The sequence below is a fragment of the Geotrypetes seraphini genome, chromosome 3 (assembly GCF_902459505.1).
Source record: "Geotrypetes seraphini chromosome 3, aGeoSer1.1, whole genome shotgun sequence".
Lineage (NCBI taxonomy): Eukaryota > Metazoa > Chordata > Amphibia > Gymnophiona > Dermophiidae > Geotrypetes > Geotrypetes seraphini.
The window spans coordinates 219,139,492-219,153,999 of record NC_047086.1 but is presented as its reverse complement, the minus strand read 5'-3'; the positions used below and the strand labels follow the sequence as shown (position 1 = coordinate 219,153,999).

The window sequence follows — 14,508 nt, the reverse complement described above, 5'->3', positions numbered from 1 at the left end:
TCTGTTTTTCATGGGTTGCTGCTGGGTAGGCACTTAATATCTATTCTTGACATGGCTTGCATTTTGAGTGTGGCCAAATTGCTTCATCCTCCAGTGCAGCCTTCTGTTCCGACTTTGGATCTCAATCTGGTCTTGTCCGTGCTTGTGTGCCCTCCCTTTGAGCCCCTGGGTTCCTGCTCGTTGAAGGACCTTACTAATACAGCAGTCTTTTTGGTGGCTATTTCTTCTGTGAGACGTGTTTCTGAGCTGCAGGCTTTCTTTTGTGGGCCTCCCTTCCTGGAGTTTTTGAGGGAGCATGTTGTGCTATGGCCTGTTCCTTCCTTTCTGCCGAAGGTGCTTTCGCTTTTTCATGTCAATCAGTCCATGATCCTCCCGGTTTCGGGTTGTCGTGAGGGCTCTTTGGAACAGAGGCAGTTGCGCAAGTTGGATGTCTGTCAAGTCCTTCGCTCTTATGGTCAGAGGACCCAGGCCTTCCAGAAGTCGGATCATCTTTTTGCCCTCTTAGCGGGTCCTCATAAGGGGGATGGCGCTTCCAAAGCTACCATTGCGCACTGGATCAAGGAGACTATCACTTTCGCATATCTTCTCAGCAACTACGAGTGGTAGCAGAAGAATATTAACCTCCATTAAGGGTGCACAACTCAAACAAATGGTATTAGAGCCCACCAGGGAAAAAGCAATACTAGAGCTGGTACTCACAAATGGAGACAGTGTCTCGGAAGTATCAGTGGGAGACACACTGGCCTCCAGTGACCACAACATGGTATGGCTTAACCTCAGGAAAGGCTTCTCTAAATCAAACACAGCAACGAGGGTCCTCAACTTTAGGGACGCAGATTTCGACAACATGAGAGACTTTGTCCATCAGGAGCTGCAAAACCATGCAGAAACTGACAATCCGGAAACTATGTGGTCAAATCTAAAATCCATCCTGAATGAAGCATCTAGCTGCTACATAACTACGGTAAGCAAACGCCGGAGAAACAAAAAACCACAATGGTTCAACAAGGAAATTTTGGACCTCATTAAAAAGAAAAAAGAAGCATTTATCACATACAAACATCTTGGGAAAAGGGAGGCAAAATCTGGCCAGATCTAAGGCTGTCAAAAAGGCAGTCAGGGAAGCCAAACTTCGAACAGAGGAAGATCTAGCACGGAATATTAAAAAAGGGGACAAATCCTTTTTCAGGTACATTAGCGACAGGAAGAGAAACAAAAATGGGATAGAACGCCTTAGGCAATCAGATGGAAACTACGCAGATTCTGATACTACCAAGGCAGAACTGCTAAACGAATACTTCTGCTCAGTATTCACCTGTGAAGCACCGGGAGCTGGTCCACAACTACAGATAAGAGACAGCCAAAATGACCTGTTTCATGATTACGAGTTTACACCCAGTAGCGTCTACCACGAACTTTCAAGACTCAAAGTAGACAAAGCCATGGGACCAGACAATCTACACCCCAGGGTACTCAGAGAGCTGAGTGAAGTTCTGGCTGAACCACTATCCGTGCTTTTCAATCTTTCCATGCGCACGGGAAAAGTACCCCTAGACTGGAAAACAGCTAACGTAATTCCACTCCACAAAAAGGGCTGCAGAACAGAGACAGAAAATTACAGACCGGTGAGTCTTACATCCATAGTGTGCAAACTCATGGAAACACTGATCAAACAGAAACTTGACAAAATTCTAGACGAAGAAAATTTACGTGATCCACACCAACACGGATTTACCAGGGGAAGGTCCTGCCAATCTAATCTGATTGACTTCTTTGACTGGGTGACCAGTCATCTGGATGCCGGGGAGTCCCTGGACGTGATATATTTGGACTTCAGCAAAGCTTTTGATAGCGTCCCACACCGCAGGCTGTTGAACAAACTAAAATCGATGGGATTAGGGGATACATTCACTAAATGGCTAAGGGATTGGCTAGATGGTAGGCTTCAAAGGGTGATGGTAAACGGTACCCCCTCCAAAACGTCAGCAGTGATGAGTGGAGTACCTCAGGGCTCCTTCTTAGGGCCGATTCTATTCAATTTATTCATAGGAGATTTGACCCAAGGGCTTAGAGGAAAAGTATCACTGTTTGCTGACGACGCCAAACTATGCAACATAGTAGACAAAAGCAGTGTGCCTGACTTTATGACGCAGGACCTACGGCAGCTGGAACAGTGGTCATCAACTTGGCAGTTAGGCTTCAATGCTAAAAAATGTAAAGTAATGCACCTAGGCAAAAAAAAATCCACACAGAACTTACACACTAAATGGTGAAACCTTGTCCAGGACCACGGTGGAACGTGATTTAGGAGTGATCATTAGCAATGATATGAAGGCTGCCAATCATGTGGAGAAGGCTTCGTCCAAGGCAAGACAAATGATGGGCTGCATCCGTAGGGGTTTTGTCAGCAGAAAACCTGAAGTCATAATGCCGCTGTACAGATCCATGGTGAGACCTCATCTCGAATATTGTGTTCAATTCTGGAGACCACACTACCGGAAAGATGTGTTGAGAATGAGTCGGTTCAGCGAATGGCTACCAGGATGGTCTTGGGGCTCAGGGATCTCACGTATGAAGAAAGGTTAAAAAAACTGCGGATGTACTCACTAGAGGAGCGAAGAGAGAGGGGGGACATGATTGAGACCTTTAAATATATCACGGGGTGTATAGAGGTGAAAGATGATATCTTCAATCTTAAAGGGCCCACGATAACCAGAGGACACTCGCTGAAAATCAGGGGAGGGAAATTTCAAGGTGATGCTAGGAAGTACTTCTTCACCGAAAGGGTGGTCGATCATTGGAACGAGCTGCCTCAGCAGGTGATTGAGGCCAACAGCGTGTCAGATTTTAAGAGAAAATGGGATATTCAGTGGGATCTATAGGGGAGTAAGAATCAGGGAATGGTATGGGCAGACTCGATGGGCTATGGCCCTTTTCTGCCGTCAATTTCTATGTTTCTATGTTTCTATTACCGTGTGAACTTTCAGGTGCGTCGGGATGCGGTGTTGGGTGAGCGTGTTCTGATGGCGACCTTCTGTGGGGTCCCACCCATGAAGAATACTGCTTTGGTACATCCCATTAGTGAGGTTGAACCAGTATGGAAAGGTGATAAAGGAGAATTTAGGTTCTTACTTGCTAATTTTCTTTCTTTTAGACCAAAAGGTCAATCGCAATCGACCAGTAGTTTGCAAAGGCAACGTGAGTTGATCGCAGAGCCCATCCCAGGCTCTGTGATAGACTCGTGTTGTCTTTGCATTCTGTTCTTCCTGCTTCCCCGGGGCTCAGGCCAGGCGCGTACAAGCGCTGGGCCCACAGCTTTCCCAACGTCAAATCTGACATCGGAGAGGAAATTCCTGGCTGACCTGGAACTTCCTCTCTGACGTAGGAATTGACATGGGGGGGGGCGAAGGCTGTGGCCTGCTTGTACATGCCTGGCCTGGCATTGGAGAAGCAGGGAGAAATCGGCAGTGTTGGCTTGAGGGGGCAGGGAGAGAGAAAGACAGAAAAAAAGAAAGGGGGGGGGCAGGGAGAGAGTACCAGTATGACTTTATGTTTTGGGGTGGGGATTAGCTATCTGGTGTATTGGTTGTATTGTTTTGTGCTGTATTTGCTATTGTGAAAATTCAATAAAACTTGTTAAAGAATTTAAAAAAAGAAAGAAAGGGGAGGGAGCAGGGAGAGAGAAAGAAAGACAAGCCAAAAAAGGGTGGGCACTCCTGTTTTAGACTTTCCAGACCGGTAGAGCACCCCACCCTATATGTCTGTTTGTTGTTCTTATGGTTTTCACATGAAGAGTGCGATTTTTCTGCAGGTTCTAGAATTTTTCTAGAGCCGGGGAGATAGCAAGAACAGTGGCTTTGGCTCAGCTGGTGTAGCTGGCAAGCTGTGGGGACCTTTGCTGAAGGGGCTTCTCTCTGCATCCTCCAACCGTATTGCTCTGTTCATTGTTACTCCTGTTCGTTGTTATAATTAGCATTGTTTAGTTCTGTTTGGCTCTTCAGCAGATTAGGAAGAAGCACAACTACTTGTATTGCAACCAAGGTTTTTGTCTCAAGTCTCCACCTGCTGATCATAATGAGGTATTACCCATCAGTGAGGCTGTACCAGTCTGGAAAGTCTAAAAGAGAGAAAATTAGCAGGTAAGAACCTAATTTCTCCTTTAAATATATGCTAGAGTAATATAAAGAGTAAGAAAAAGGTATACTGTGAATACTATAGGCGTACAAAAAGGCAACATAGGACTATGCAGACATATTGAGAAAAATGGCCATTTAACCCTACCCTCTGTTTTCTATCAGATAACCAGTTCCTAATCCACAACTGAACATTGCCTCCTATCCAATGACTTTAATTTTCTCAGGTGCCTCTCATGAGGAACTTTGTCAAAAACTTTCTGAAAATCTAGATACACTACATCATCCGGCTCTACATGTTTATTCTCACCTTCAAAGAAGTCAAGCAAATTGGTGAGGTAAGATCTCCCTTGGCTGAACCCATGCTTACTCTCTCCCTTTAAATTATGTTGTGTCTACGTGTTCCATAATTTTATTTTTTCTAATTGTTTCCACTATTTTGCCCAACACTGAAATCAGGCTTACTAGTCTGTAATTTCCTGGCTCTCCCCTGGAACCCTTTTTAAAAATCAGCAGCATAATGACCACCCTCCAATCTTCAGGTACTCCAGATGATTTTTGACAGGTTACAGATTACGAACAGCAGATTAGCAATTTCATGTTTGAGTTCTTTCAGTACTCTGGGATGAAAGATAGAGTGATTTATAACTCTTTTAACTTGTCAATTTGGTTTAGTACATCTTCCAGGCTCACCAAGATTTCTTTCAGTTCCTCTGCATCATCACCATTGAAAACAATTTCCAGTTCAGATACATCTTACATCTTCTTATGTAAAGACCAAAGCAAATAATTCATTCATCCTCTCTGTTATGACCTTGTCCTCCCTGAGCACCCCTTTTGCGCCTTAATCATCCAACGGTCTCACAGATTACCTCACAGATTTTTTTGCTTCTGATGTACCTAAAAAAATTGTTACTATGAATTTTTGCCTCTTTAACAAGTTTCTCTTCATATTCTTTTTTAGCTTTCTTTAGCAGTGATTTACATTTAACTTGCCAGTGCTTACATCTCTTCTTATTTTCTTCATTTGAATCATTTTTAGGATATATTTTTGGGCTCTAATAGCCTCTTTCATCAATGTATGTCCATGCTGGTTTACAGTCCTAACTTATGTTACTGATCCTTTTAGTTTCTGTTTAACTATATTCCTAATTTTATTGTAGTTGCCCTTTTGCAAATTAAGTGCTACTACAGTAGATTTCTTAATCAGAGAAGTGAATTGATGTGAGGGAAATGAACTTCAAGTTAGGCATACATACATATCATAAACACAAATTGCTGCAGCTATGGAACTGTCTCTTTTAGTTCAGTGGCTTCTCTTTTCTCCATCTTCCAGATCAGGTATCCAGAGCTTTCATTTGCTGCTGCAGTGATCCAGACCTGGGAAGCCAAGCATCACCAGTGCTAAATCTGACCATCTGCTGCTTTTATTAATAAGCATGACTATGCCCCTCCTCCTCAAGGCTGGCCCTCCTGGGTTGCAAAAGACATGCTCTTGGAATGGAACAAGGAGCATAATGGAGAAAGAGGTTGAAAGCGACAGTTCCATAGCTGCAGCAATGTATGTTTATGACATGTATGTATGCCTAACTTGAAGTTCATTTCCCTCACATCAATTCACTTCTCTGATTAAGAAATCTACTGTAGTAGCACTTTTAATTTGCAAAAGGGCAACTACAATAAAATTAGGAATATGGTTAAACAGAAACTAAAAGTATCTGTAACATAAGTTAGGACTGTAAATCAGCATGGATATATATTGATGTTTGAAAAACATAATGTATTGGATGTGAGAATAAGAAGAGAGACATTATGTAAATACAGCAAAATCCTCTTTTTCAGTGGCTGGTCTGGTTCTATGGAACGGTATTCCTGGAATTTTACATTTATGTGAGAATGTGCTGAAGTTTAGGAAGTTTTTAACTATCTTTTTGTCCAGGCATTTCATTGACATGAATACTTTCTGTATTTAGGAAGATTTCTGTATTATGCTGATCTCAAAGATGAAAATGATTTTTTTTTTTTTTGTAAATGTTTGTTCAATGATTTTGTATGTTTAAATTGTAAGCTGCCTAATACTATTGTGGAAGCCCAGACAAGATGTATTCCACATATTAACAGAGGTGGACAGAAAAGGAAATAAGAGCCGGTATGGCTAAAAGGTGAAGTGAAAGAGGCTATTAGAGCCCAAATGCAGGGGTCATTTACTAAGTTACAGTGCTCTAATTGTATTATTGCATGTCGATCTGCAATATTTTTATTCTATCAGTACTGTAGCAAATGATGCCAGCATGTGTTAAGAACTCCAGTGTTTGGCTAATTTCTAGCTAAAAATCAGCTAGGAGGCTATGTTCTAAATAAAGAAAATAGTTGCTTATGCATAATCTCCCCAAACCTTAAGTGTAATGTGTAAGTCACAGCTTCCCCTCAGGAAAAAATATATTGTGGTAAAAATGTTGATCTAAAAACTAGATGTATAAGCTAGTGATTCTTGGGCTCTAACTTGACAAATACAGGCAGTCCCTGTTTTACAAACATCCAACTTACATCAGACTCATACTTATGAGCAGAGGTCCTCTTTCTACCTTTGGTGGTCCAATGCGCCTCCAGTAAATATCTCCCTCCTGCTGGCCAGTGGCTCCTACACCCATCCTGTGCCCAAGCTTGGAAGCCTTCCCTCTGACATCAGCAGGCTGTTCCTCTAACATCAGAGGGAAGGCTTCTGGCTCAGCCACAGGATGCACGTAGAAGCCACTGCCTACGGCTGGAAGGAGCTAGTCAAAAGAAGGTAAACACCAGCAGGAGGGAGGCATGTACTTGGGTCACAGACTGAAGGAGAAGGAGTGAGAGCACAAAATGTGGACAAAGGATGGAAGGAAGTGGACAGAGTGGAGGGAGGGGAGTATGAGCCATAGGATGGAAGAAGGTGGGGAGGGAATAGAAGGGGGTAATTGGGTGTATTGAGTGTGAGGGAAAGATGGTACACATGGGGCAATGAAGAAAGAGGAAAATTGTTGAAGGGAGAATTATTGGATATGGTGGTGGGAGATGAGCAAGGTAGAGATGGAAAAGGTGGGAAGAATACTGGGATCCAAGTTACATACAAATTTAATTTAACAGTTTAAAAAAAGAGAACCCGTTCTTAACCTGAGGACTTTGTACACGGATTTGTGTAATTATTCTTATTAAGCAGTAGAGGCAGACATTGGCATGCATAATAAAGCATGAACAAGTTGGTGTATAGCAGAGCATCTGGATCACTGTGGTCCTTGGTTTTCTGGCATCACTTCAACCTCCTTTCAAGATACCTCTAAGTTGGCCAACCCTTGCCTTTGCTAGACCTGCCCACAGCAAATTTCATCAGAGGTGAGAGGCAGAGGAAAGTCTTGCCAGCCAGAGGCAGCTTTCAGTACTCTCCTGCTGCAACTTGAGGATGGGTAGCAGAGAGCCCTGGAGTTAAGGGGAAAGGTAAGTGGAGGAAGAAGCTTTACTGAGACTAGGGAAGAGACTGCTATTGGCCTTGGAGGCAAAAAGACAAGCGGAAGCACAGTGACAAAGTAGTGTCAAAAAGGACAAGAGACCCTTAGAGTTTAAAAAAGCAGCAGAGGATACTAGAGCTACAGCAGATATTGACAAAAAGGCACATTAAATTCAGAACTTTTCTACATTTCCTAAAGCTAATGATTTTTATTTCCCCCCTAGCCCAGGTCCCTACTACCTTGGTGCCCCATACCACCCACCACAACACATGATGTAGATGTGGTAGTTTGCAGATCCTAAGTTTGAGATAAGCTTGACCTTGCAACACTCATAAGAGTAGCTTTTGTGAATACAAGACTAATAATGAGCTGTATAGGACTTGAGCATGTCAGATACTTAAAAACAAAGGCAGTTGTAATAGTGCATTTCTAAAGTTTTAAAGAAGTGACATTCAGCATACTGAACTGTTAGGGAATGCTTTTATTCAGATCCAGTGAAAACAGATTTGGTCCACACATTTTAAAAACCAGTTTTGTACATAGCATATACTAGAGCATATCATTGCTATATACTACTGTACTGGTCAAGCCAGAGTTGTAACCGCTTACCAATCCCTTTAAAAGCAGCACCATACATATTAATATTCTTCCCCCTCCTCTTCCCCTTCTCCTTCAACAGAATCTACACCAACTTCTTCATAATCTTTCTCCAATGCAGCCATGTCCTCACGGGCTTCAGAGAACTCACCTTCCTCCATACCCTCACCCACATACCAGTGCACAAAGGCACGCTTGGCATACATCAGATCAAACTTGTGATCCAGACGAGCCCAGGCTTCAGCAATAGCTGTGGTATTGCTCAGCATACACACAGCACGCTGCACTTTAGCTAAGTCACCTCCAGGCACCACAGTAGGGGGCTGGTAGTTGATACCAACTTTAAATCCAGTTGGGCACCAGTCCACAAACTGGATAGTACGCTTTGTCTTGATGGTAGCAATAGCAGCATTGACATCTTTGGGCACCACATCTCCACGGTACAGCAGACAGCAAGCCATGTATTTGCCATGGCGCGGATCACATTTCACCATCTGGTTGGCTGGCTCAAAACAAGCATTTGTGATCTCTGCAACAGAAAGCTGCTCATGGTATGCTTTCTCTGCAGAGATCACTGGAGCGTAAGTGGCTAGAGGGAAATGGATACGGGGATAGGGCACCAAGTTGGTTTGGAACTCTGTTAGATCTACATTCAGGGCACCATCAAATCTGAGGGAGGCTGTGATGGAGGACACAATCTGACCTATCAATCTATTCAGGTTAGTATAAGTAGGGCGCTCAATGTCCAGGTTCCTGCGGCAAATGTCATAAATAGCCTCATTATCTACCATGAAGGCACAGTCAGAGTGCTCCAAAGTGGTATGTGTGGTCAGGATCGAGTTGTAGGGCTCAACAACAGCTGTTGAAACCTGAGGAGCTGGGTAGATGGAGAACTCCAGCTTGGACTTCTTGCCATAATCAACTGATAGGCGCTCCATCAACAGAGAGGTGAAACCAGAACCAGTGCCACCACCAAAGCTATGAAAGACGAGAAAGCCCTGAAGACCTGTGCACTGGTCAGCCTGTAAAAAAAAAAAAATTTTTTTTTTAAATCCAACCTCAGTGCCAACTTTGTGATATAGTACTCATTGTAATTCAAATAGCTACACTTGTATAAGTTCCTGGTAGCAATCTGCATGGTTAAGTTTCACTTCTACCATTGGATAACAGCCACTAATTTTCAGTGCTTTAATAAATACTGTAAATTTAAAAAAAAAACCAAAAAACCCACAACTTAATCAAGTTACCAGCTTGCGAATCCTATCCAGAACCAGGTCAATTATTTCCTTGCCAATCGTGTAGTGTCCACGGGCATAGTTATTTGCTGCATCTTCCTTGCCAGTGATGAGCTGCTCGGGATGGAACAACTGACGGTAGGTTCCAGTGCGTACCTCATCTAAGAAGAAAAAATATATATAGTTAATGTCAAAGAGGTCTTGACCAAGACTTATGTCCAGCCAGCCCTATTTTAGTGGATCCAGTTTAACTGGAACTCTAAATAACCTGTGGAATGGGTTGGATGTCTCATATCAGATGAGATCAAGTGACCACATGCGAGATTCTTTATTCAGATCAGTGGCTTCCCGATTTGTGCCCTGCCATCTTGAATAAGCAGTATCTATATAATTTATATCCCACACAATCCAATGTTCTAGGCCAGGGGTAGGCAATTTTGGTTTTCAGGATATCCACAATGATTATATACGAGATGGATTTGCATACACTGCCTCCTTGAGATGCAAATTTCATGCATATTTATTGTGGATATCCTGAAAATCTAATCTGCCTGTTGCTCTCTAGGACTGGAATTGCCTACCCCTGTTCTGGGCCTTTATGCACACTAGAACAATCTCTCAAATTTGAGCTACCTATAACGGCAGTAGATAGATCTAGTTTTCAACTTGAAGAATCTCCCTATAGCACTAATGCATTAATCAGTCATCGACACCATGAAACATATGCATAAACAAGACTGTGCACAGCTTTAACAGTCATGATGAATATTAGGTGATAAAGTATTTATAATTTGGGACCTGCTACCTTAAAACAAGATTTTCCTTTACACCTCAAACCTTAACCAGATATCTGCTAATCCCCTTGCCATGGGAAATACCCTAAACTTTAAGTGATCTAAAATAGTAAAGTAGTGTAGTTGGCAGCTATATGACCACCTGTGCTACTATTTACATAGCAAAAAACTCCCTCTTCAAATAAACTAGTAAAAACATTTACTTATGTGGATCTTCAGGAGGAGAGATTTTATAGGGGCAAAATGTTCTGACAGTGCTATTTGGCATCAGGTCAAAAATTCCCATTTTATATATTACTCAAGGTACACAAAATTCCAGCCTATCTTTTAGAAGGCTCTTTTCAAAAACTGCAGATTCAGGAGACACCAACAACATGAATATTGTTGCTTCACCAGCATTCTTTCAGGACATAAGGCCTGCCTGTCAGGAACATTTCCCGTTCAGTACCACCGCAGCCTATCTGATAACCTGGCCATAGGGATTTCACAGATCTGCCGTACATTCTAGCAGCCTCACAAGCCACCGAGAAGCAAGGCAAGTATGCAGCAGTGTAGCTCGTGGAGGAGGCACCTGGGGCAGTGGAATCACCAAGCCACGTGACCCTCCCCCAAAGCTTTTCAAAATCTTCACTGGCAGTGAGCAGCATTTCCTAGCCGATACTCATGCCAGCCTTGGCTCTCCTTTTGAGTCCCATGAAGATTTTGAAGACATATCGGAGGGGGGGGGGGGGGGGAGGACAGAAAGGAGGAAAGGGATGCTGGTGCCCCTCCCTGGATGGCACACTGGGTGGTCTGCCCCCCCCACCCTGCTACACCACTGCAAGTGTATTACTATGAATGCTTAATTTAGACAACTTGTTACACTCACCGATGACAGTTGGTTCCAGGTCTACAAAAACAGCTCGGGGAACATGTTTCCCTGCTCCAGTCTCACTGAAGAAAGTGTTGAAAGAATCATCTCCCCCTCCAATGGTCTTATCACTTGGCATCTGACCGTCAGGCTGGATCCCATGTTCCAAGCAGTACAGCTCCCAACAAGCATTGCCAATCTGGACTCCAGCCTGGCCAACATGGATGGAAATGCATTCACGCTGTGGAGGGGAAAAAAAATGGGCAAAGGTTATAAATGTTTACGATCATGCACATGCAGAGACAAAATGGTATATTTCAGTTTGGGAGGCAATTAGAACAGAATTACAACATAACCATATTTTTTTTTGGGGGGGGGTGTTTGTTTTTAATAAGGGACAAATTTTTGCCAATGAAAAACCAAGCAAATTATAATTTATCCAAAGCCAGCCATTTGGATAATTGTTACCATTTGCTATGCTAGCAGGGACTGGTTAAGAAGCAGAACAAGCCAGCCAATGAGACTGGAGAGAGGCCACGCCCAGGGACTGAAGGCTGAGAAACAAAGCATTTTCAATAGATCAGCAGAGCCCAGCAGTGAAGGGAGAGCCACTTCGTTTCCCCTAAGGGTGGCCACATTTTAAGATTACATCTTTATGTCCTCACACACACCCCCTCCTTTCTGCCGGGGTACACAGTTTCTACATTTTAGAATATGGTTTACAGTACTGTCATAACTCAGTATCAAATTTAATCTATGCCATTAGATCACAGGAGGGGTTGGGTTTTTTTTTACAGCAAATTCAGCTTTAAAAACGGAACTGTATTCCAGGCTCTTTTCAACCATATCCCAGATGATCTCATCTGCTGCCGTCGCCAAGTTTTCCTGACCTTGGGCGAGAGCCTGGGTGGTTCTTCCAACAAAGAAGCATCCAGCCAAAAGCCAGATCCAGTGTGAATGCTGAGAGGAGGCACCCTCTTGAATATTTGGAGATTACTTTTAAATATCAAGCATTTGGAATTATTAAATATGCTCCTTCATAAAGCTTTTTCACAGTGGTACACATACAAAGCATTAAGAGAGATCAAACCAGCATTGATCTCTTGCTTGATTCCACCCCAATCATTTCAGCCACTCTATTAGGCTTTCTACTAGGAAAAGGTAGACACAGAAGAGCAAGGTCTAATGGCTTATTTGTGAAGAATCCACATAACCCTAGAAAAATCTCCACTGCCCACTAATACTTAGCTTTCCGCAAATAAGTCCTTTAAGAGCTCACCTCTGCTTGAACTTAACTGGTGGCTGATTTGATGAAACGTCTCCCCTACTTCTATTTAAGGTCATGAATAGCATAGGATCTTAAGGATGGTGCAGCTTTCGACATGGGAGAGGGGTGCAGCGTAGTAGGCGGAAAATATGTTTTTTAAAACATTCGTAATCTGAATAAGCAGATTTAAATATACGGTTTTGTTTTGGTTTTTTTTTTGGGGGGGGGGGCGCTATTAAACGCTAGCTTTAAAGACATTCTGCGCTTTTGAGATTGGGAGCAAGTCTCACCTCCTTGACCCCCCCCCCAAAAAAAAAAAAAAAAGTCCAACCCCTTAAGTTTATCTCTCACTATTCTGCACTTAGCCGCTGGACCGGGGTCTGCCTGTGGACGTGGCTCCGCCCGAGACAAAAGCCAGCCAGCCAGCAAAGCACGCCTGCGGCCAGAGCCCATCCGAGCTGCGTCAGTGCCTGCAGATGGGCGGACCGCAGCTGCAAAGCACAGGGCGCCTTTGTTCTAAATGGGCTCCATTCCCCATCCTGCGCCCAGCCTGGAACAGAATTGTAAAATCCATGCCTCTTTAGTTTTACTAAACACTATTTTTTTTTTCAGTACGAGCAAGATAAGCTATTCAGTGCCTGAGCAAAATGCTCATATATACTATCCCAAATCTGAAAGCAACACTTGCTTTCTGCTCGCAGACTGATTGCTTTGCGGGAGTAAAATAACGAGGCTTTCTTACCATGTTTGTTGCTTTTCGGCTGCGGAAAGGGTGGAAGAAGCCGGTTGCCTTCTTACAGCACGACTCTTAGGCGGTCGATGTAAGAGAACCTACGACATCTGGGCCAGCGCGATGCCCTATATACAATTTCGTCACCATAACGACCGGCAAGGCCTTTTTCCCATTGGTGGGGGAGCGGCAGTCTGCCCGGAGAAGCCCGGGATGCTGAATTCTGATTGGCGAGGCTGGCATGGGATGATGTAATCTGCCCTTCCTTATCGTCCACAGCCTGCTGGCATCCTTTAGACAAAAGAGTGACTCGGGCAGTTAAATCATCAATCAATGCGGTCTGAAAAAATATATATATATATTTTTCTCATTTCCAAACGGCATAAACGTGACAGATGATTTTATATCAGTGAATGCAGAACACTTCCCCCCCCCACCCCCAGCAAAAACAATACAAACCATAAAGCAAAAACAATACAAACCATAAAGCAAAAACAATACAAACCATATCTTTGGAAATGCAGAAACAGGTCTGCGTCGCGAGAGCGAAACAAAAGACGAGCTTACTACGGCGGGTACAATCCTGCGTGCGTCTAGTAGCGTTATAGAAATGATAAACAGTCGTGAGTACCCCCGATACTGAGCGAGCTCCTTCATGGTGTCCGGAAAGGGACCATTTATGTTATTTTTTGGGGGAACACGGTAAAACCAGGATTTGCAGGATTCTCAGGGTCTCCTTTTTTTATGACATTTTTAATTTAATGCTCATTTTTTTAATGACAGCAACAGGCTGTCCTGCAAATCCTGCAATTTTACCAGGATCTCAATACAAATCTATGAGGATCCTGCAAATCCTGGTTTTACCCAGATCCGGTTTTTGGCACCACCAAGAAGTATGAAATGTTGGCGTCTATGGTAGTACTAGATAGTAGGAAACAGTTATGGTCTGCTTGCAAATATTTTTTTTTTACTACAGCGTAGAAAAATGTGAGTATAGTCAAGGCTTTACATTAAAGTCTGTAGCTAGGACATGTCAATAAAGGTACATCTAGCCTTTATTATAGGTGTAACCGTTAACTTACATGCAGTATGTGTAAAAATATATAAGAATCCTACATGATTTGCACAACTCCTATTCTCCACGATTCTATCTTTATGTGATTTAATTTTAAACATTATCATTCCAGACGATATCTTGACCCATTAACATTTTTTTTTCCCCTGTAGGTCCTACTCCATTTCCACCTTTAAGAGCCTCTGTTATTTCTAGACCTTGATATAGAAAGCCATTCATCTCGTTTGACCCTTCCATTGACATCTCTCCCTTCAGAACCCCCTGCCGCACCCTTAACCTCAGCCTCTTTTGTCTACAAATATGTCTTCTCCTGCCTCGGTACAGGTGCATATTTATTTAAAATGCACG

The 14,508-nt window shown here is 43.1% G+C and overlaps 2 protein-coding genes across 2 annotated transcripts in view; both read right to left on the bottom strand.

The window, feature by feature from the left end:
• Positions 1-13,229, bottom strand: part of LOC117356951 (tubulin alpha-1B chain) — a 29,411-nt gene extending 16,182 nt beyond the window's left edge. Inside the window, exon 1 of the mRNA XM_033936953.1 lies at positions 13,098-13,229. Coding sequence (XP_033792844.1) covers positions 13,098-13,100 — 3 coding nt within the window. The 5' untranslated portion in view covers positions 13,101-13,229. The remainder of the gene's footprint in view (positions 1-13,097) is intronic.
• TUBA1A (tubulin alpha 1a) lies at positions 8,076-13,181 on the bottom strand. The gene is made up of 4 exons (XM_033936954.1): positions 13,098-13,181; positions 11,107-11,329; positions 9,457-9,605; positions 8,076-9,231 (listed from the first exon to the last, which is right to left on the bottom strand). The coding sequence occupies exons 1-4, from the start codon at positions 13,098-13,100 to the stop codon at positions 8,251-8,253; spliced, it is 1,356 nt and encodes a 451-aa protein (XP_033792845.1). The 5' UTR covers positions 13,101-13,181; the 3' UTR covers positions 8,076-8,250.
• Positions 13,230-14,508: the final 1,279 nt, after the last annotated feature.